Below are 20,294 nucleotides of genomic sequence, written 5' to 3' on the forward strand. Positions count from 1 at the left end.
CAGAAATGTAAAATATGAAGTAAAAAAAAAAGCAGACAGAATACATACACTTCGACAAAACCATTTGATTAGTCAACAAAACCAAGAGTTGGAGCTTTACAACACTCAACATCTACCATAAGAAGGAAAAAAATGTAAGACAAACATAAAACAACGAAATCCAAGGACAATTAAAATACTACCAGGATGTTCTTGTAATATTACACTGTTCAAGAACCTAAATAAATTGAAGGATTTAAAAATACATAAAACAGTAAAGGAATGTGAACAGAAGGTACTAGGTTCTGCTCACACTTTGAAAAGTACCTGGTCCTACCATGGTTATGTGAGAATCTGTCAACCCTTCAGAAAGGGGGTCTCAATCCCCATGTTACATAAATTGTTGAGAGGAAGGAGGAGATGGCCGGGGGGACCAGGAGGAGGAGAAAGTGCATATTCCAAAATGCAAGAATGGCATAAAACGAGGTAAGGGAAGCTGACAGAGGAGGGAGCATCTGGGCAGGGTGGCATGAACCCCCTGTGGTCTGTTCAGGAGCAAACCAGATTGGCTGAAATGGGGGCTTATGCGCAGAAAAGCCCCTGAGGGTTGGCTTTAAGGAGCATGGTGGCATGTGCAAAGAGATGCTTTAAGAAAATCAATTTGGCTAGGGCGTGCAGAAGCACACGGAGAGACATCAAAGGTAGGAAACCGATGACTGCCGGATAAGGACAGGCCTGGCCAAGGTGAGGCCGAAAGGGGGGGGGGGGGGGGGGGGCGCGAGGAGGTAGATCTTGGGGAGGGGGCTGCTCTCCCACCCACGCAGAGCAGGGGTCTCAATTCTCTCTGCACTCTTAGTAAGTGACTGAAGACCCGCAGCGCAGGCCACATGCAGGCAATCCCCAGGGCCAGCCAGTCAGGCCACTCTAGCTGGTGGTACGGTAGGTTCTAGGAGACCCGGGTGCTGGCTCAAGGTTTCACACATTCACGCAACAGAGAGGAGCTGGACAGGAGTGGCTGCTGTCCTCATGGCTGGGACGCCCACTGTCATCCCCCCAGCTGGAGACCTGGCCTTTTAAAATCTCCAGCCTGCCAAGCTCCACTTGCTAAGTAACAATTACTTGTCCATTTTTATTCATCAAAACTATACATGAGCACCAAGCTGAGCTTCTGATTAGCTGAAATAGCCAGTGTTCCCATGATGCAGGTAATGGGATTCCAGCTATAAACTTTTGGAAAACTTCAGAATCGCTCAGCCTAGGGGGGTGGCTCAGTCGTTAAGCGTCTGCCTTCAGCTCAGGTCATGATCCCAGGGTCCTGGGATCGAGTCCCGCATCGGGCTCCCTGCTCAGCAGGAAGCCTGCTTCTCCCTCTCCCACTCCCCCTGCTTGTGTTCCTGCTCTCGCTATCTCTCTGTCAAATAAATAAAACCTTTAAAAAAAAAAAAAGAATCGCTCAGCCTGCCTCGGAGGAGCCTGGGGGAAGGCAGTACCCAAGAGATCCCGGTGGCCACACGAAGGCCTGAGGACCTGGGACAAACACCTCTCAACCAGCCAGACACGGCACAGCCTGAGCCCATACCTGGCGGATGGGAGGCATGGGGACTGAGACAGAATGGCCACCTTCAAACTCTGCTCACGGCAAGCAGGCCTGACATTTGGGAGATGCTGGGGTTGCAAGATGCCTAGCATAGAGCTCACATCCTGGCTACCTACTGGAACATTCTGATCACCTGGGGAGCTTTAAAAACACACCACTGTCTGAGCCCCACCTCTGGGGATGCCGACTGAATTGGTCTAGGCAGGGAACAGGCAATGGTACTTTTTGAATAATGCCTGAGGAGAGAGGACAGAAGTATGGGGACGCAGACCACACTGCTTCTGGGGAGAGGTTGAGGATGGCATCTGGAAAGGGTTCCTGTCTGGAAGGTGGCCCCACAGGGCATCCACAGCCCAGGATACAGACTGGAGGGAGTGAAGAAAAGCCTAAGCCCCAGTTCAACGAGAGGGTGGGCTGCAGGCCCTGCCATCCGGGGAACAGCAGGGATGCCTTTTGGGCCTTTAGGAAATAGATCTCTGGGTGGGGCAAGGGTCCCTCTGGGTCTCCATCCTCAACTGCCAGTTGCCAAAGCACTTCATGGGTGGTTTCATTCTGAACAGGAGTTGGCCAGGTCCCAATATCTCCATCTCATAGATAGGGAAACAGAGCGTTGGAGCTTCCTCAAGCTCCAACTTGGGACCTCTGACTGAATCGCCCTGCTTCCTAGGTCCCCCAGCACTGGAGAGCAGAGAGGTGGCTGCAGAGCCCCCAGACCAGAAACGGGCCCTGGGGCCAACCAAGGCACACTGTGGTCTTGGGAGCCCTAGGTCTTGTGGAGAAGTTATAACTGGAGGGCACTGATGCCTTATGCCAGGCTGAGTCAAAGCCAGGGTCAAATGTCCTCTGGCCTACAGGACCAAACCTCTACCGTCCTGTGAAGGCCATCTGCCAGAAACCACCCTTACTCTAACCAAGAACAGGGATTAAGAGACCATGCCAGGGGCTCACCACTCCCTTCCCCAACCCAGAATGAATCCTTCCAGACCCTCCCTCTCTTCTTTTTTTTTTTTTTTTTAATTCATGAGAGACAGAGTGAGAGAGAAAGGCAGAGGGAGAAGCAGGCTCCCAAGGAGCAGGGAGCCCGATGCGGGACTCGATCCCAGGACCCTGAGATCATGACCTGAGCCGAAGGCAGACGCTTAACCATCTGAGCCACCCAGGCGCCCCCTCCCTCTCTTCTGTAACCTGTTTTGGTTGTCCCCACCAGTGCCCAAGCCAAATGGAAGATTCCATTTTGCTGTTAACATATCTACTTTCGGATTCATTTTTCTTTAGCGGATTCAGACTGTGAGCACAGTTCTGTCTTCTCAAAGTGCCAGACTGCAGCTGACGTTAGAGAGTTCATCTGACATTTTTGTGCGTTTAACTCAACTTTCTCCCTCTGGTGTTTATTCTTCTGGATTTTGACAAAGGCGAAGAGATGGCAAAACTCAATCTCACAGGCTTGGGAGTCAAATGGGAAGGCCTCTGATTCAGCGGCCTTCCCATTACTCCACCCTCCCACTCAGTAAACCTGCTGCGTGTGGGGCGCCTGGGGGAGGGGCGCGAGGGGGCCTGGCTGCCAGCGTGGGTGGCCAGAAGCTCTGGGGGTGGCACGTTTCCACTCGGCCCTGGGATCAGGGAGGTGGGTGGGGTCTTACAGACAAGGCGATGGGGTGTGGGTTCCATCTGGGAAAGGGTTTCAAGCTTTGGTGTGAGCTCCTCCTTCTAGAGCTTCTCCCCAGCATGGATTTTCTGATGCCGAATAAGATGTGAGCTTCCCCTGAAGGACTTGCCACATTTGTTACACTCATAGGGCTTCTCTCTGGTGTGGGTTTTATAGTGCTCAATAAGGGCTGACCTGTGCCGGAAGGCTTTGCCACACTCGTTGCACGCGTAGGGTTTCTTCCCAGTGTGGATTCTCTGGTGCTGAATCAGGGCAGAGCTGTGGCAGAAGGCCTTCCCACACTGGCCGCACTCATAGGGCTTCTCCCCAGTGTGGATGCGCTGGTGCTCGATGAGGGAGGAGCTCTGGCTGAAGGCTTTCCCACACTTATGGCATTTGTAGGGTTTTTCGCCGGTGTGAGTCTTACGATGTTCAATGAGGTTGGAGCTCTGGCTGAAGGCCTTCCCACACTCTTCACATTTGTAAGGTTTCTTCCCAGTGTGAATCCTCTGGTGCCGAATGAGGTGGGACCTGTGACAAAAGGCTTTCCCACAGAGAGTGCATTCGTGAGGCTTCTTCAAGGTGTGGATTTTCCGATGCTGGCTCAGGCCAGAGCTCTGGTTGAAGGATTTCCCACATTCCTTGCACTGATAAGGTTTCTCTCCCGTGTGGATTCTCTCGTGTTTTCTGAGACTTGAGCTCCGGCTGAAATCTTTCCCGCATTCCCTACACTCATACGGTCTCTTCCCAGTGTGGGTTTTCTGGTGTTGTGTGAGGGCTGAGCTCTGACGAAAGGCCTTTCCGCATTCCCGACATTCGTAGGGCTTCTCCCCAGTGTGAATTATCTGATGTCTGAGAAGGTGTGAACTCTGGCTGAAGGCCTTCCCGCACTCACAACACTCGTAGGGCTTCTCCCCAGTGTGAATCACCAGGTGCCTGAGAAGGTGTGAGCTCTGGCTGAAGGCCTTCCCGCATTCCCGACACGCATAGGGTTTTGCGGGTGGCGCAGTTCTGTGAGGTTTGTTAGGTCCTGAGTGTGCCCTGCTCGCCTTCTCACAACTGTGTTTATTGGGTTCCTCTCCACTGTGGATTATCGGACACATACTAAGGTCTGATTTCTGGAAGAAGGTTGGGCTGAAGATTTCATCATCCTGGGATCTGTTTACTGGGGGGGTACTCTGATGCTGAACAGGGCTTGAGCACAGACTGAAATTGCCCTCATAATCATCATGTTCCTCGTCTTGCTCCCCGAGAGGGATCTCCTTATAAATAACAGCCATTTGCTCTAAACCTCTTTCCTGAAGAAAAGGGTCCCCCAGGTCCTCCTCTGGGAAGAGTTCTTGCTGCATCTCTAAGCTGTCCTCAAACACAAAGGTCTCACCAAACTTGGCTGCTGGTGGAACCTCCATTGTGACTCTAGTATCACCCCCCAATGACTGTAGTTCTCGAAAGATAGTCTTCTTAAGGACACACTTACTGTTCTCCCAATCTGAGAAGAAAACAAGGGATATTGTCAAATCAAGCACCTAGTACGTACCTCCTTCCTGTGCCAGAATCTTTCCTGGACAAGACAAAATAAGATACAAGCTTGCCCTTGAGATGATCCCCACTGAGTTAGGGACAAGTCTGATTGATCAGAAACAACTACAAAGAAGACAGACAGACAGAATCAAGTGCTACACCATGGGGTCTAGAATCTAAAGACTGAAGGTGCTCAGAGAGGTAGATGAGAGCAGGAGTGGGGCCATTATGGAAAGGGGGCAAGATTCTGGCTAATGGAGGACCTTGGGGATGGGGGTTTTGGAGACAGCGCAAACTTCCCTCCTATACTAGGTTAGCTGCACCCCCTCCAGCCAGGTGCCCACGCCACAACCCTGGGAGTCAGCCTAGACCTTCCCCCTCTCTCACCCCATACGCCTAGTCTGTCCATTTCCTGAGGCTTTATTAAGAGGCTTCTGCCTCTCTGTCAGTCCGCAGCCCAGGCCTCAGGGCAACTCCCCAGGATTACTTCCATACTCACCTCCCAAATGACCACTTGCCTCCAGCTTCTACTCCTCCCTCAGGTCTGTTGTCTACATTGACACCAGCGTCAAATACCCCAAACACAGGCCTGATCATCTGTCTCTGGATCTTGCAGCAGCCCAAATCCTTCCCAAAGCCCTTCACAGTACTAGCCCTTCCAGCCCCATCTCCAGCCTCTCCTTCCACACAGCCCTAAATGCTTCCTCCTCCTAACAGGTCCCCCTCTCTTCTCAGACTGCCACTGGATCATCTTCCCAGACTCAGTCCTAACGTCCCCTTCTCTGCATCCTAAGACTGGTGATCTCTGAGGGCACTGAGGGCACACCCCCTCAGTGCCTGCAGAGCTCAGTGCACGTGTGCAGCACAGCACTCACCATCCTGGATGGCAAACATGGGCTCTCAGGACTCCTGCCACCACTGCCTGAGAGCTCCCTTCATTGTGGAGCCCCCAGCCCCAGCCCCCAGCACAACAGGACAATCTCCACGCACATTGGTTGCATAAATACAAGACTGAATGGAGGAAAAGCCACTTGGTTTTGTGCTAGAACTGATGGCCACACTTTTTTGAGGGGAGGGGAGCACAGAACTCTTTATTCAAATAAATCGTCTCGGAGATATAAATAAATAAAAGACAAAAGCAGAGCTGCTCCAGTTAATGGGGGTTGTTTTCATAGGGACATGGACGGATCCTGGAACACCCCCCATCCCACTGTGGTGGCCTCTGAGGGAGCCCCTCAGGACCCCATTCAGAAATTGCCGTGCAAGTTAAAGGGAAACCCCAGGTACCATGATAATGATAACAGCTCATGTTTATTGAGCATCTACTATGTGCTAGGCACTACTAGACCTTCTATAAGCACATTTGCATCTGATCCTCACAACTCTATACAAAGGTGCTATTAGCAGTACACTGAAACACAGATAGTTAAGCAGCTCAAAAAACACACTAAGTTGGGGCGCCTGGGTGGCTCAGTCGTTAAGCGTCTGCCTTCGTCTCAGTCATGATCACAGGGTCCTGGGATTGAGCCCCGCGTCAGGCTCCCTGCTCCGCGGGAAGCCTGCTTCTCCCTCTCCCACTCCCTCTGCTTGTGTTCCCTCTCTCACTGTGTCTCTCTCTGTCAAATAAATAAAGTAAAACAAAAACACACTAAGTTAATCAGCATAGTCACGATGGAACTCATTCCTACTTGGAAATGATTTTTTTTTAATGAATTATAAGGCAGTAAAAAGGCCAGGTGTGAAAAGCACAGAACTGAAGTAGTCTCAAAAATTCTTTGACCACTTAACTCCCTTTCCCTCCCTCTTCAGCAACCATAATCTCCAGTCCTTCAGGTTCTCTAGATTGATCTCATCAGGTATAACAACCCACCAATTTCACCCTGGTTCTCTCTTCTAGTCCACCCTTCCCTGTCTAGCTTAGACTCTATCATGGATCGAACTATAGACTCTGACCAGCATCACGTTCCTTGCCTCCCTGCCCTGCTGCAACCAGCTGCCAAATACCAACGTTCTCCGTCAATTCCTCCTAAGATGTTAAATGTTGCCAAAGAAAATCATAGGACTGTGTACCGCACGGAGACAAATTTCAAGTTTCCAATTTCAGCTGGGACTTCAGCATCTTCAGCTCTTGCATCCAGTGACCTCCTTATGGCCAATCCCTCTCTTCTCAGCCCTCACTTTCCCACCCCTTTTGGCAGTGCTCACCAATAGCTCCCTTCTCAAAACCCTTCATTTCAGAAGTTGCAAATTGGCAGCCTGGGGATCCTGCCACAGACACGTTTTGTTTGGCTGGAAAAGAGTTGGAACCTTTTTTTTTGTTTGACTTAGCTGCCAATACTGGAAACTCTGTGTTTCAGGCTTTCTCTTGAAAACCTGGAAGATGTGATAATACGGGTCCACCCCTTCATTAAACCCACCTTGCCTACCTGAACGCCTCAAGGTTTTGAACCCCCCAGCCCCCTTCCCACCTCCTGCTTTATTCCCTTCATTTCTGAAAGTTCTCTCCCTTTCCCCCCCCCCCCCCCCCCCCCAGTTTTAATGCTCTCTGATCCCCTTTTCTTGGTATCTGTGATTGCAACTCTTCTTCCACCCGCCTGTTAAATCCTGGTGTTTCCAAGGTTCCCTCCTTAGGGGTTTTCCATTCCCACTATGGACCACCTATATGCTGAAGTCTCCACTCTGTTTAGAAAGTTGGCAATTCTTTATCTGTCCTCAACGTTTTAAATATTTTTGGACCGAAGATCCAAAGGTCTGGAACCCCACCTTCCCACCTCTCTTGGGGCCTCCTCGGCTCCTCCTGCATCCGTCACCCTTTGCTTCGGGGAGCCCTCAGGGCCTGGGCACCCGGGAGACCCTCGGTCCGTAAGGTTTCCTGGCTGGAAGCCTGCGAGCGGCTGCGGACACGCACACGCCGCCCGAGCGGCGATGCGGGAGACCCTACACGCTTCCCACCGATGAGGGACGCCCACACCCCAGGCCACCGGAGGGACAAGTGGTCAGACCGGCCGACGCCGAGCCACTCACCTGGGCCGGGGCGGGGCCGCGGGCGGGCGGGGCGGGGCCGCACCTGAGCTGCTCCAACCCGCGGCCGACCCGGCCTCGCTCTGCGGCGGCTGCTGACGCGGAGCCCGCGGCGGCCCGAGCGCCCGGAGCCCCGCCCCCTGGCCCGCGGGCACTTCCGGGACCGCTCTAGGCCGCGTGGAGGTCCCCGTGTCTCGGTGCTCCTGCGGCGCCTGGTGTCCGCGCGCGTAACCGCTCCCGCTCGCGGCGCCAGGACAGGGACTGGGCACCGGGCCTTTCCCAAAGCAAATCCTGGTCCTGGGCAACACATCTGGTCAGCCGTTGGCGGGAGTGAGGAAGAGGCAACTGAGGCTGGGAAGGGCGGGCGGGCCTAGAGCCGCAGGCAGGCGGCCGAGTTCCTGCGGCACTTGCCCTGCGGGTGGGGGCGAGCCAGTGGCCGCGGGGGGTGGGGTCTTCAGGAGAAGGGAAGGGGTTCCCAGAGCTGTGGAGCCTGTCACCCCGCACAGGCCCAGAGGTCCTGCATGATTCACCCTTCCTGGGTAGCCTCGGTCCTGCCTGCCCAGCTGGTATCAGCAGAAACTGAGATGAGAAGGGGCCGAGTGAGGGCCCAGGAGACTGCTGGGAGTGTAGGCTGGACCCTGGAGATCCCCAACTCCAGTGCATGTGAGGGATGACCTCGAGACATAAGGAACCGGGAAGGAAGAAGAGTGTGTTCTTGAGCCCCGCCCCCCCAACCCAGACGCTCGGCTCTGCTTCTAATAAGGATTGCTCTTCCACTCAGTGCTCCCCACTCGGCGCAGCTGCTCAGGTACAACCTTCCCTGCCTGTGGGAGAACTGGTAGGGGAGGGGGCACAGCCCTATCACGGGACCAGTAGAACACACATTCCTAACTGGAGAGATGCTGCCCACCTGAGCCGACCCGGCCTCGCTCCGCAGCGGAGTACCCTCCATCTAAGCCCTGGGGTGCCTCTGAGTGCCCCCACACCACATACATACTCACACCTGCCTTCCTGCCCCATCAAGGAGTAAGCAGGAGCTCCCCTCGGCCCCCAAGCTAGCAGCCTGGGCTCCATGAGGACCCTGTCCAGTCACCCCTTGAGCGTTGAACCACAACCAACCATGCAGAGCTAGGAGCAGCAAGAGCTGGTTCCTTTTTCTCTTCCTCCAGCTCCTCAGGTCACAGGAAGCCCAGGCCACCAGTCTAAGCCCCCTGGGGGCCAGTAGAGAGGCTGGGCCCTGCCCCAAGGGTCTCAGGTGCTTCCTCTTCTGTAACAATCCCCAGAATCCCTACCCCCACACTCCCAGTCACTTTTTCAGCAGGAATTTCATGGCCCTCCGCATAGTTATTGTTCACATGTTTGATATTATTTTTTACAGATTTAATATTATTAACCCATTTTACAGAGGAGCAAAATCAAGTTTTGAAGAAAGAGGGGGGCCCAAGGTCAGAGTGCAGAAATGAGAGGCAGACGAGAGGCACTCATCCCACACTCCACCCCTAGGATGTGTAACCCACAGAGCAGTAATAATCTGCGTCGTCCTCAGGCTGCACGGGGCTGATGGTCAGGATGCAGGCATTGTGGGCAGCGTCTGTGGCTGCCGAGAAGCGGTCAGGGATGTCAGGCGGCCGGTGGTAGTTGTCCTCTGAGCGGTAGTAGAGGAGATATCGGGGGGCACTGCCTGCCCGTTGCTGATACCAAGACACGCCGTGCTCCCCGACAGTGGCATGGCGGGGGCTGAGCATGCAGGAGAGTTGGGCCACCTGGCCTGGAAAGACCAGCAGTGCATCCGGCTGGGCCAAGCCTGGCTGAGAGACTGAGAGAGAGAAAGAGAGAGACCCATGGGCTCTTTTCTTCCTGTCCCCACCCCACGAAGGCTTGATCAGATTCCAAGGAGACTCTGACTCCCGAAAGCCTCATAGCCCAGTGCCTTGGAATTGAGAGGGATGGGGAACAAAGATGGCAACCCCTAAGTCCTCATTTGTTTTATGTTCGCAAGAATCTGTGTTCAGTTGAGCACCTAGAGTTCAGAGTATGGGGACTGGTGGCCTCTGGGTCCTTCTCTGCCCACCCCCGTTCCTTACCCTTCAGTCACACTGGCTCTTCCAGACTCTGGCTACCACCACCAGGAAGCCTCCTGGGCTGTCCCACCCATCAGCTCAACCTCAGACAACTGGCTGCTGAGAATCTTCTAAAGGAGAGTTTGTCCCTGAAGCCCTTGGGATAGCTTCCCATGTGAAAAACTAAAAAGGTGACTGACCACTTCCAATCTCTTCTGAGTCCCCAAAGAATCAGAACGTGAAGGGATCCTAACGATCTGGTCATTCACAAATGAGGAAACAGGCCCACACAGAGAAGTGACTTGCCCCAGGTCTAGGGCAGAGCCAGCTGTAGCTAGTTCTCCCCTCCACCTTAATGCCCCTTCTAGAACCCTCCCACTGCCCACATTGATTTGCTTCCTTGCAGGGGCCTTCTGGAGCCAGTGCCATCCCCCACCCCACCCCAGGTGAGCCAGGCCTAGGGGGAGCTCACCGGACAGGAGGGCCCCAGTCAGAAGGAGGGCCAGATGCCAGCAGGCCATGGCTAGAGGCAGGGAGGCAGACAGGAGTTGTTCTGTTGGGAGTGCTCCAGGTGCTTCAGAGCACAGGCAGGGGAAGCCCCTGGACCATGACAAGGCATGCAAATCAACCCATTGACTAGGGGTGGGGGCATGGGGGTATAGTGGCTGGGGCCCAACAGCTGGGCCCAAATGTCAGGATCCTGGCCCCACAGGGCCCTCTGAGAACAGGAGTCCAGAAATCCACACATACACATGCAGTTATAGCAGGTAGATGCTTTTTTATTGAGGTGTAACTCATGTAGGATAAGGTGCATAGATTTTAAGTGTATGGCTTAATGATCTTATTTATATGGAGATATATATATATATATCTCCACCCCCACAACCTCTACCCAGGTGACGATTTAGAATGTTTCCATCTCCCCAGAAGGCTCCCTCATGTGCCATCCCCATCAGTAACAGGCTCTCTAACCCCAAGGGTAACCATCATTCTGACTTCAATCACTTAGATCAATTTTGCTTGCTCTAGAACACCAACTCTAAGTGGAATGACAGTGTGTTCCTTTTGCTCCTGCTGCTTCTGTTCAACATTAGGAGAGTCATCCGTATGTGTGCAGCAATGTCTAATTCATTCTCATAGTTACATGTGGATAAACCACAGCGTATCCACAGCTTCTCCATTCTCCTGTTAATACACATTTGGGTGCTTTCCAGTCTTTAACCATTACAAATAAAACTGCTGTGAACATCCCTGTCAGTGTCTTTGGTGCACCTGTGTTCTCATTTCTTCCGGTAGACACCCAGGACTGGAGTTGCTGGGTGGAGGGAAAATGTACATTTAGCTTTAGTAGATACTACCAGTGTCCCATGGTTGTACCGATCTGCACTGCCACCAGCAGGTAGGAGAGGTCCAGAGATATCCTCGCCAACACTTGACATGGTCAGTCCCTTTAATCTGCCAGACGGGTGGAGGAGCTGACTTCCCAAGTTGGGGTTCAAACTTGACTCTCAGATCCTCCTCTTCTTAACTACACAACTTCAGCCGAATTCCTTCCCCTCTCTGGAAAATGAAGATGAGCATAGTGCCAGCCCGAGGGGTGTGAAGAAGTAGGTGGGATTTATTTGCTCAGTGCCAGGCACAGTGCGTGTATTGATCATGCCTTGCATTTTCTGTATTTTGATGCTTTGACATCTGGGGCCTTGCTGACCTTGGAGGGACTGACCCTCCCAGGGCTACCCAGTTCCTAGAGATAGTAAATAACTGACCCGACCGGGTATTTATCAAATGCAAACCAATCCAGAGCCCACATCCCCAACCACCTCCTCTATGGCTCTCATACTCTGGGCCACTGTACTCCTGCCTTAGTCACCCAGGGCCAGGTACCTGACAGCCAGGGACAGCCCCGATGCCCCAGAGCCCTGAAATTATTCAAACTAGCCACTCTGGAGCCTGCTCACTCTGCCTCACCTGTTCTTTCCCTCAGAAACCATAAGGCTCCCTCTCACCCTCTGCCTGCTGACCTACCGGGTGCTTCCCCACGTGTCCCTCTGTGGTGCGGCACACCCCATCCCCTAGAGATCTGCGGGGAACAAACTGTCTTCTCAATGGCAATCTCTTGGTCTGCTGGCCTTAGCATACCTAAATAATAATAAAAGTAATTAAAACGGTGCGTTCTCATTAACTCAAAGCCTTGAGAGTTCCCTTGGGGGAGGTTATAAAGCCCCCTTCCAACGAGTCCCATTCTGTTTCTAACATCTCCTTAGGGCATCTCCAAAACACTCAAGATCAAAGACTGTTAAGGCAGCAGTGAAAATGAACCCTTGGGACAACAGTGATGGTTGTTGGAGCTGAGGCTCCAGGGCTCGGCATGGACATTCTTCTGGAATATGGTTGCAGCCCCTCCTGAGCTGTGCTCTGCAGGACACAGGGCCCCAGTGACAGTGGTGTCCTGGGAAGAAAGTGTCCTGTGTTTAAATAAATCTGCGAAACACTGCTTGTTTGCACAGTGCTGATTCTGAGTGCTTCCTGCATCCTGAGCACCAAGGTAGCACTTTAAAGTTACCACGTTTAAGGGGCACCTGGCTGGCTCAGTTGGGAGAGCATGCAACTCTTAATCTCAGGGTTCAAACCCCACACTGGGTGTGGAGTTTACTTAAAAAGAAAGAGAGAGAGAAAGAAAGAGAAAGAAGAAAGAAAGAAAGAAAAAGAAATAAAGAAAAGAAAGAAAGTTACCACATTTAATCCTCACAAGGACTCTGCTGAGCCGTGTTCTTACCACCCCCCCACCCCCCCAACCCCCCCGCTTTCTACAGGGGGAAGCACTGAGCTGAGTGCTTATCCAGAGGCAGAGTGTGATGCTCGGCAAGCTGCGCGGAGGATTCAGTCCTCCTCTTGAGTCAGTGGCCCAGAGGGCAGGACAAATAGCCTAATCACCCTGGGGGGGGGGGGGGGGGGGTTGCATTTCCAAAACCTTGGGGAAAGGGAGCTGGCAAAGGTAGGAAGCCTAATCCAGACGCCTACCTGGCACCCTGGCTGAAGGGGTCTGGTAGGGGCTCATAGACAGGGGGTACAGGAGACAGAAACTGAGAGAGACAGAGGGGGTGCTAGGGGGAGGAAGGAAAGGAGATGATGAAGAGAGAGAGAAAGGGAGAGAGAAAGTCAAAGAAAGGATGGGCATGGATGGAGAGGCAGAGAAACACAATATCCTGTCTGCCAATGTCTATATGGCTTTGTTCATAATTGCAAAAAACTGGAAACAATCCAAACAATAGCAGGTGAATGGATCAACAAACTGGCACATCCAGACAATGGGACCCTCCTCAGCAGTAAGAAGGAATGAGCTATTGAGTGAATCTCATGCTGAGTGAGAGAAACCAGACTCAAAAGGCTCCATGCTCTATGATTCCTTTTATATGATTCTGGAAAAGGCAGGGGCAGAACACAGAGCCATAGTGGCCAGGGACTGGCATGGACTACAAAGGGGCATAAAGGAATTCTGGGGGGTGAGGGAGATGATCTGCTTCCCAACTGTGGTGGTGGCTCTATGAGATTTGTCAAAACTCAAAAATACGAAAAAGGGTGAATTTTACTGTATGTAAATCATACCTCAAGAAACTTGCCCAAACAAGGACAGAGGAAAGAGAGGGGAGGCTGGAGGTCAGGAGGAAGGCAGAGAGGGAGAGGAAAGACAGCACAGGGAAGAGGGCCTTAGTAGGTAGGGAACTGCAAGGGTGGTAAGAACCCCTGCTTCCGCCATGGCCACAGCCCTACCAGCTCATAGTGGGGGTTTTCCCAGGGCCAGCGGCCCCAATCCAGGAATCTCCCCCCCTTTCAGCCTGGGAGCTCTGTCTCTACTGGTGGGGGGATGTGGTCTTGGGCCATCCCTGGACCACAAGGCTTGAGCCCCCACTGTAGCCCTGCCTTAGGGAGTGCCCATATTCCCGCCCCAGATCCTGTTACCAGGATACTGCAGGGGAAGGCATTTCCTGCCTAGATGACTTGGCAGCTCCCACTGCCATGGAGACCAGCTTGGAAGCTGGGAGGGCCTCAGTCTCCTCGGGCTGCTCTGACCCACAGGCGGGAGGAAGAGGAAGCCAAAGGGACCCCTCTACACCGGTGGGGTCCAGCCCCAAGGGTAGTCAAGCAAGGACCTAAGCCCGGATCCACCCACCCATTCCCACACACATACACATTTCCCGGCAGTGCCATCCCTCCCTGAATAGATCTCAGCCGTAGATCCTTCCTTAGTTGGAAAGTCGGGGGTTAGGGGATCAAAGCCCCCACATCTGTCTCCTCTCCCCTGCAGCCATGTTTATCAAAGTGATGTTTGGAGGTAAGTGGGGTCTCCTGTCCCTCAGATGGGTAGGGGGGTGGTACATTCAGAAGCTTGCTTCCCTCTGCCCTGGGGAGATTGGGGAGGCAGTGTGGGGAAGGGGGATGCACCTGCATAAGAGGATGGGGGTGGTTAGGGAAACAGCTCTATGAAGAAGCAGACAGAATGCTTGGAATCCCTTGAGGGGCAACCCCGATGGCTGGGTCCTGGGAAGTTCCCACGGGCTCCTCTAGAAGAGCACCCACCACATCACCATGGGGTGTGTTTTTAAATTACACAATCTCTTAATTCGGTCAGTGGTCCTCAAGCTTCAGGGTACATCAGGCGCAGATTTCCTGACTTCCGGTGGCAGGTGGGCCCGGGATGGGAGGTGGGGGTTCCAGTGCTGGAGGGAGGTCTTGTGCAGAGGCAGCGTTGGAGTGGGAGGGGGGCATCCAGTGCAGGAGGCAAGAGCTGTGTGCCCTGGTCACCAGCATCTCAAGAGATGGATGGAGGAGTGTACAGTCTTAATCCTGGAGTCTTATTCCCTGCTCTGGTTAGAGAAGAGATGGGAGACAGATGGTCCCAGATCGGGGGGAAGCAGAGGGTACCATTTGCTCACCTCTGCCCCGCCCCTACAGCTGGCTGCTGGGAGCTGGTGAACACTTGGTGCAGCCCGGTGACCCTCACCGCCCACTTGAGGCAGAGGGGGCAGGTGCCCCCAGATGGTGAGGGGGCAGGGAGGGGTGCTGGGGAGGAGGGGCCGAGGGCCCTCCAGGCAGAGGTGCCAGCCCTGCCTTGCCTCCCTCTCTGCCTTCCCAGCGGTCATTGCCCTCCTGGCTGAGGATGGGCACTTTGTGAGTCTGGATGAGGGACTGGAGGAAGGGGCTTCCCAGGCCCCTTCCATGGGCAGTGCCCTGCTGCAGGAGCGTGGGACCTATGTCCTCGTGCAGATCATCAGTAAGTGGGGCCCAAAATTTCCCCCTGGAGTTATGCTGGAATGTGAGAGGGGGGCAGCAGTTCCAGAGACCACCCAAGGCCCTGGCCAGCACCCCCTACTTTGGCCAGGACCTAGCCCCTGACCCTTCCCATCCAATGCCTTGTTGGCCCCAGCCAGGACCAGCAAACAGGTCCAGAGTGAGAGGTGGGGGTGGGGACCAGCAGGACAGTCAGGAATTGGTCTTCCTCCCTCCACAGAGGGGGAGGGTGGGGCCCCCACCCGCTATGAGTCCCTCCTGGAGAACCTGGATGACCAGTATCCAGAGCTAGCAGGTGAGTGTCATGGTTGAGCCCCAGGGGGAAGGTGCACCTTCTCCCCAGCACCCATAGGTAGGGCTTCCTGGGCCTTCCAGAGGAGCTTCGCTACCTGTCAGGCCTACATCCCATGAGTGATGGCCGGAAGAAGCGCACGAGCACTCGGCGTGGCCACCAGGAGCAAGGCCCCTCTTCAAGGCCACGAAGAATGGGCTCCCTGCCATCCAGGATCCGCTAGCTGGGGCCAGAAGCCAGCCAGGTAAGGAGGAGACATGGATACCTGGGGGGATGCTCACACCTAAAAGTCCCAGGGGACAGGCTTATGTGTGCTGATACACCACAAACACCACCCCCACACCCTGCAAACACATATACACATAAATACCCACAAGGTGGAACACACTGCATGTAGAGACATCCCCACCACTCCACTAGATGGTAAGTAACCAAGGGCAGGGACGTCCTCAGTGCCCTGGAGATATCGAATAGAGCCTGGCACACAGTAGTGCTCAATGCAGAGCTGATGAACTCAATGAAGGCAGCAGCCCAGAGCACGTGATAGTGAGGTCTGCCTTGGGTTTGAAGGGCCTGCTTGTCTATTCCGGCAGGTCCTGTAATCTGGCACATCACAGCCAAGTGGCTGAGCTGGACTCTGATCCAAGGGGGTTGGCTGTGACCTCTGCCGTGTGTGATCAGGCCCAAACAGCAGCCCAGGGGCATTCTTCTTGCAGAATCTGGACTTCCTGAGAAGTTGCATCAGCCCGAGGGGCAAGGTCACAGACCGGATGTGAGGCCACCAACGGGGGCCCCCCAAGATGTGGGTGCAGAGAAAGGGATACAGAGGCAGAGACAAGGAGGGTGAAGGAGGAAGCATCCCTGAGAGCAGGAGGCAACAAACAGGCTCGTCCTGGGATTCCAGTTCCCAGAGTCAGATGCCTTTGGGGTCCCTACTAATGCCTCACTCCTAACTGGACTGTCCAAGGTCATCAGATTACAACAGGGCTCCTCCCCCTCCCCCACCCAGATGTCAGCTTAAGGTGAAGCAATTGCACCTCACAGTTGGGACATTCATCCGTGCTCCTTGACCCCACCCCAGCAGACAGGCTAGTGAGAGGGCACACAGCAGGCTATGGTCTAAAATAAACTCTTTTAATTGCACATTTGCGTCTCCGGTCATCTGTGGGGTAAGAAACCTCCTCCTCATTCCCAATCCCAGCTACATGGGTACAATCTGACGTCATGGTCCGGCTGTCGGTGAAGGGGTGAAGGTGGGTGCAGGGCTGGCTCACGGATCTGCACCAGTCCGCACCTGTCTCTTCAGGGCAGGGAGTTCAGACCTGCGGAGAGAGGAGTGGCACAGGCTGGTGGTCAGCCTGCAGGTGCAGGATGAGAGACTGTCCCTCCCACTCCTGCCTGGGTCAGGGGCTGCTCACTCACCGTGGTTGTACTTGCACTGCTTCAGGGCCTCGCTGAAGCCCTCACACAGGGACAGGTCACTCTGAGAGGTGGAGCAGTCCAGGAACTGCTTGATCTCGTAGGCGCAGGGCCCCATCTGCAGGGGCTGGGGGCCAGTGCGGGTGGGAGCCTGGCATATGTTAGAGGACGCAGCAATGTCAGCTCCAGGTTGGCACCCGAAAGTGGGCTCCAAAGCTGGGGGCTGCCGGCCGCTCCCCACACCCCCAGCCCAGGTGCCCCTGGGATCCCTGGCAGGCTGACTGACTCAGACTGGCCTGCCCTGTCTAGCCCCAGCTGCTCCATCTGTGAAACAGAAGAAGCCCACAGCCCTGTCAGACCCACTCAGCTTATGCTAGTGCCGGTATGGACAGCATTTCCCAGTTGCCTCATAATGGGCTCGCTGAGCAAGTAGGGCCTGAGGGAGGGAAAAGACTCTAGAAAAGCAAGGTGCTGTGGTTGTACTCTTGGAGTATAAGCCCCACCTCCACAAGTACTAGCAGCTTCCAGGCTCAGCCACAGCGATCCTCATGATCCCTGACCCTGCCACTAAGCCGCATTTGGCTCAGGACTGGTGGGGTGCCCAGTAAGGGAGAGGTGAGCAGGAAGTGGGCTCAGAGCTACTGGCTACCCCCTTGCCCTTGGGATGCAGGGACTGTAGGGCAGAACCTGGGAATGGGACGAACAGGGGCTCAGAACGTCAACATCCCTCCCCTCCACTAGGGTTAGGTTACCTTGGGCCAGTCTCTGAACCGCTAAGGGCTTTGGTTTCCCCATTTTTAAAGGTCTGCTTGGTCCCTGGGAGTCTAGGGACCTTGACCTCAGGAAAGGGGCTAGGAGAGCCTGCCTGTGAGTGACAGGAGGCCAAAAGCAGAGTGAGGAATAAGAGTCCTGGGCCTGAGGCAACTCTGAACACGCCAGGGCACTTCTCGCTGGACATTCCAGTAGCACCCTACTACATGACCCTTGTGGGAAGTCGGCCTCAGTTTCTCCCGAGCCCGCTGCTCACCTGCTGAGCGGCAGGCTGGGCGGGCTCTGAGCTCCCCCCGCTGAAGGCTCCGGTCAGGGCGCTACCCACGACGTGTCCCACAGCCGAGCCCACGGCCACCCCAGCGGCCGTGGACGCCATCTGCGCCATCAAGCCGGGCTGGCCCGACGGGGCCGGGGCCGCTGCAGCCGCCGAGGGCGGCGGGTGCGCGGGCGGGTGAACAGTGCGGCTGCGGGGTGGGGGGGAAGTAGGGTTAATCCCGGCCGGACCCCTGAACTGGGGCCCCAGGGGCCTGCAGCTCCCGGACACGAACCCCGTCCTCCTCCTCCGTCCCAAGGGTGGGCGACCACAGTCCTAGACACGTGGTTGCGGCACCCCCGCCCCTCCCCCACCAAGATGGCGCAGCAGCCGCCAAGGTCAAGCTATCGCGCCCTTGCGGGGGAGCGCCCGCGCTTCCCTAGCCGCCCCCCCCGCCCCTGTCCCGCTCACACCTGGCTGGCCGCGCGGCCGCGCTTCGGCTCCCCCGGGGCATGGTTGTGGCGGTGAGACTCGGCCAAGCGCAGGCGGAGACCGCGACAGTAGCAGCGGTTCTGTCTCGGGGACGAACGGGGCACCGCTAAACACCGCCGGCGCAAGGGGGCGGGGCCTAGGGGACACGCCTCCAGAGGGAGTCCCTGGGCGTCCGGCAGCCCTCACCTTCACCTCCGGGACCCGTCCCTTACAGCATCACCTCGTCTCAGCGCCCTTCTTAGCTGGCAGTGTTACCCTGCGCCCTCCCCGCGCCTGGCCCCAGCTGTGTGGGCCCTGGGAACACGGACCAATGCTGCAAAGTGCCGAGGGCTTACGCCGGGGCGTTGGGCCAAGTCCCTTCAAAAACCACCGCGGGGCGCAGGGAGTGGAGTTGGTTTGCTGTCCGAGCGCCAGGGCAGAAATAGACAGGGAGGCGACCGATTGAAGCCAGCAAGGGAGGGGCACGAGGCGCCAGGCCAGGCTCTGGTCCCCCTCCTACGGACTGGGTTTACCGACTACGACTTGGCCTCAGGGTCCCGCGGGGGGTGGGGGAGAGTGGAGGAATAGAGCTGGGAAGAAATACCCAGAGGAAGGCCTGGCGCGACCCGTACCCAGAACCCCCGCCAGGGGGCGTCCGGAGCCTCTCTTCGACTCCATCCCGGTTCAAAGGCGCTGCAACCCTGGGAAGCCTTGCGAAGCACCCTCCTGGGGTGGGATGAACCCCTCCTCCCCATGCGGCCCAGCACCCCGCCTGACACCCTACCCCGCAAAATGCAGCGGATGCAGCGCCGGACAATGACAGCGTTTACGGGACATACAAGCAGCATGCCCATTCCAAAGGTGCCCAGAGGCGTTTGCGCAGGTTTGAATCCTGTGGCCTCGCGATTTTACCACCTTGGTTCCAGGCCAAGGGAAGGGCGGAGGCACGGATTTAGGACGCTTCCCAACCCTTCAGGAACTTGAGGTTTATGTTTTTTTCTGAGTGATTTCTCGGTGACCGTATCATTACCCTTGGGCTGGGAGGAGCTCTGATTTCTTTACCCTCCCCTATCACCGTCCCGCGTGCGGGGGGGTGGGTGGGGGGAGGGAGGGCTTGTGGCACCAGGATTGTAGGGAGGATGAAATCACCCCAAGCAAAAGTGAGTCACTTTAAAGAAACAGATCGCTAACACTGCAGGTGGGTCTTGTGTCTCCTCTCCTGGCCCTCTAGGAGTCTCTGTGGAGCCTTCCTGGAGAGGCTATGAGGACTCCCTGGACTGGGACCTGGAGGGAAGAGCTGAGTGGGTCTGATTGCCCTCCTGTCCCTCTTGGACTCCTTCCCTTATTCGGCCCAGGCTGGGTGCCCACAGCCTCACCTTGCAGCTTCTCAGGACCCTGCCTGGCAGGATGGGAGCCACTACCTGGATCTGGGCTCTACACGGTTGCCCATGATGGAGCAGACTGCCCTGGTGAAGTGATGAGGCCCCAGGTCATGAGAGTGGAGGATCCCTTCCAGAATATGGACACCACCCTCTCCTTTGATTTTTACCTCCTCTCTCTCAGTTCTCGGGAGGCTGGCCCCGAGGGCCCCTGTGGAGCACGTTAGTCTCTTGGGCAGCCGGTGCGTCCCCCCACCTGCCACAGCCTGCTGATAGCACCTTCCCTCCCAACCCCCTCCACTTGCCGGCTGGTCTGGGAAAGCCTGATCTGGTCCCTTCCTCTTGGGCCCTCAGTTTTCCCATTTATAAATTGTCTGTAGTTCTCTTCTAGGCTGGGGGGCTGGCCAGCCTCCTCGTTATGCCTCAATTTCCCTTGGGACACATCCCTTGTCTCAGCTGTTGTACCAGCTAAGGCTGTAAGGGGTAGGAGAACTTGCCCATGGGAACAACCACCTGTCAAAGGCTAGCAGTAGGTCAGAGGTCAGGCCATCAGGGAGACCAGCTAGGGAAAGCCTTCCAAAGGTGGGAGTAGGGACC

At 55.4% G+C, this 20,294-nt stretch overlaps 4 protein-coding genes across 4 annotated transcripts; 1 reads left to right on the top strand and 3 right to left on the bottom strand.

The window, feature by feature from the left end:
* Positions 1-3,066: 3,066 nt before the first annotated feature.
* On the bottom strand, positions 3,067-4,708 carry ZNF70 (zinc finger protein 70). Its single transcript, XM_021687925.1, has one exon. It carries the CDS (start codon positions 4,628-4,630, stop codon positions 3,284-3,286), a length of 1,347 nt encoding a protein of 448 aa, XP_021543600.1. The 5' UTR covers positions 4,631-4,708; the 3' UTR covers positions 3,067-3,283.
* A 4,554-nt stretch (positions 4,709-9,262) lies between these two features.
* Positions 9,263-10,344, bottom strand: VPREB3 (V-set pre-B cell surrogate light chain 3). Its single transcript, XM_021687897.1, has 2 exons — positions 10,296-10,344; positions 9,263-9,579 (listed from the first exon to the last, which is right to left on the bottom strand). The coding sequence occupies exons 1-2, from the start codon at positions 10,342-10,344 to the stop codon at positions 9,263-9,265; spliced, it is 366 nt and encodes a 121-aa protein (XP_021543572.1).
* Positions 10,345-14,131: 3,787 nt separating this feature from the next.
* On the top strand, positions 14,132-15,627 carry C14H22orf15 (chromosome 14 C22orf15 homolog). Its single transcript, XM_021687939.1, has 5 exons — positions 14,132-14,156; positions 14,777-14,863; positions 14,958-15,095; positions 15,333-15,407; positions 15,488-15,627. The coding sequence occupies exons 1-5, from the start codon at positions 14,132-14,134 to the stop codon at positions 15,625-15,627; spliced, it is 465 nt and encodes a 154-aa protein (XP_021543614.1).
* An 891-nt stretch (positions 15,628-16,518) lies between these two features.
* On the bottom strand, positions 16,519-18,602 carry CHCHD10 (coiled-coil-helix-coiled-coil-helix domain containing 10). The gene is made up of 4 exons (XM_021687924.1): positions 18,321-18,602; positions 17,851-18,058; positions 16,827-16,974; positions 16,519-16,726 (listed from the first exon to the last, which is right to left on the bottom strand). The coding sequence occupies exons 1-4, from the start codon at positions 18,359-18,361 to the stop codon at positions 16,707-16,709; spliced, it is 417 nt and encodes a 138-aa protein (XP_021543599.1). The 5' UTR covers positions 18,362-18,602; the 3' UTR covers positions 16,519-16,706.
* Between the last annotated feature and the right edge of the window lie 1,692 nt (positions 18,603-20,294).

The sequence above is a fragment of the Neomonachus schauinslandi genome, chromosome 14, assembly GCF_002201575.2.
Source record: "Neomonachus schauinslandi chromosome 14, ASM220157v2, whole genome shotgun sequence".
NCBI classification, from domain to species: Eukaryota; Metazoa; Chordata; class Mammalia; order Carnivora; family Phocidae; genus Neomonachus; species Neomonachus schauinslandi.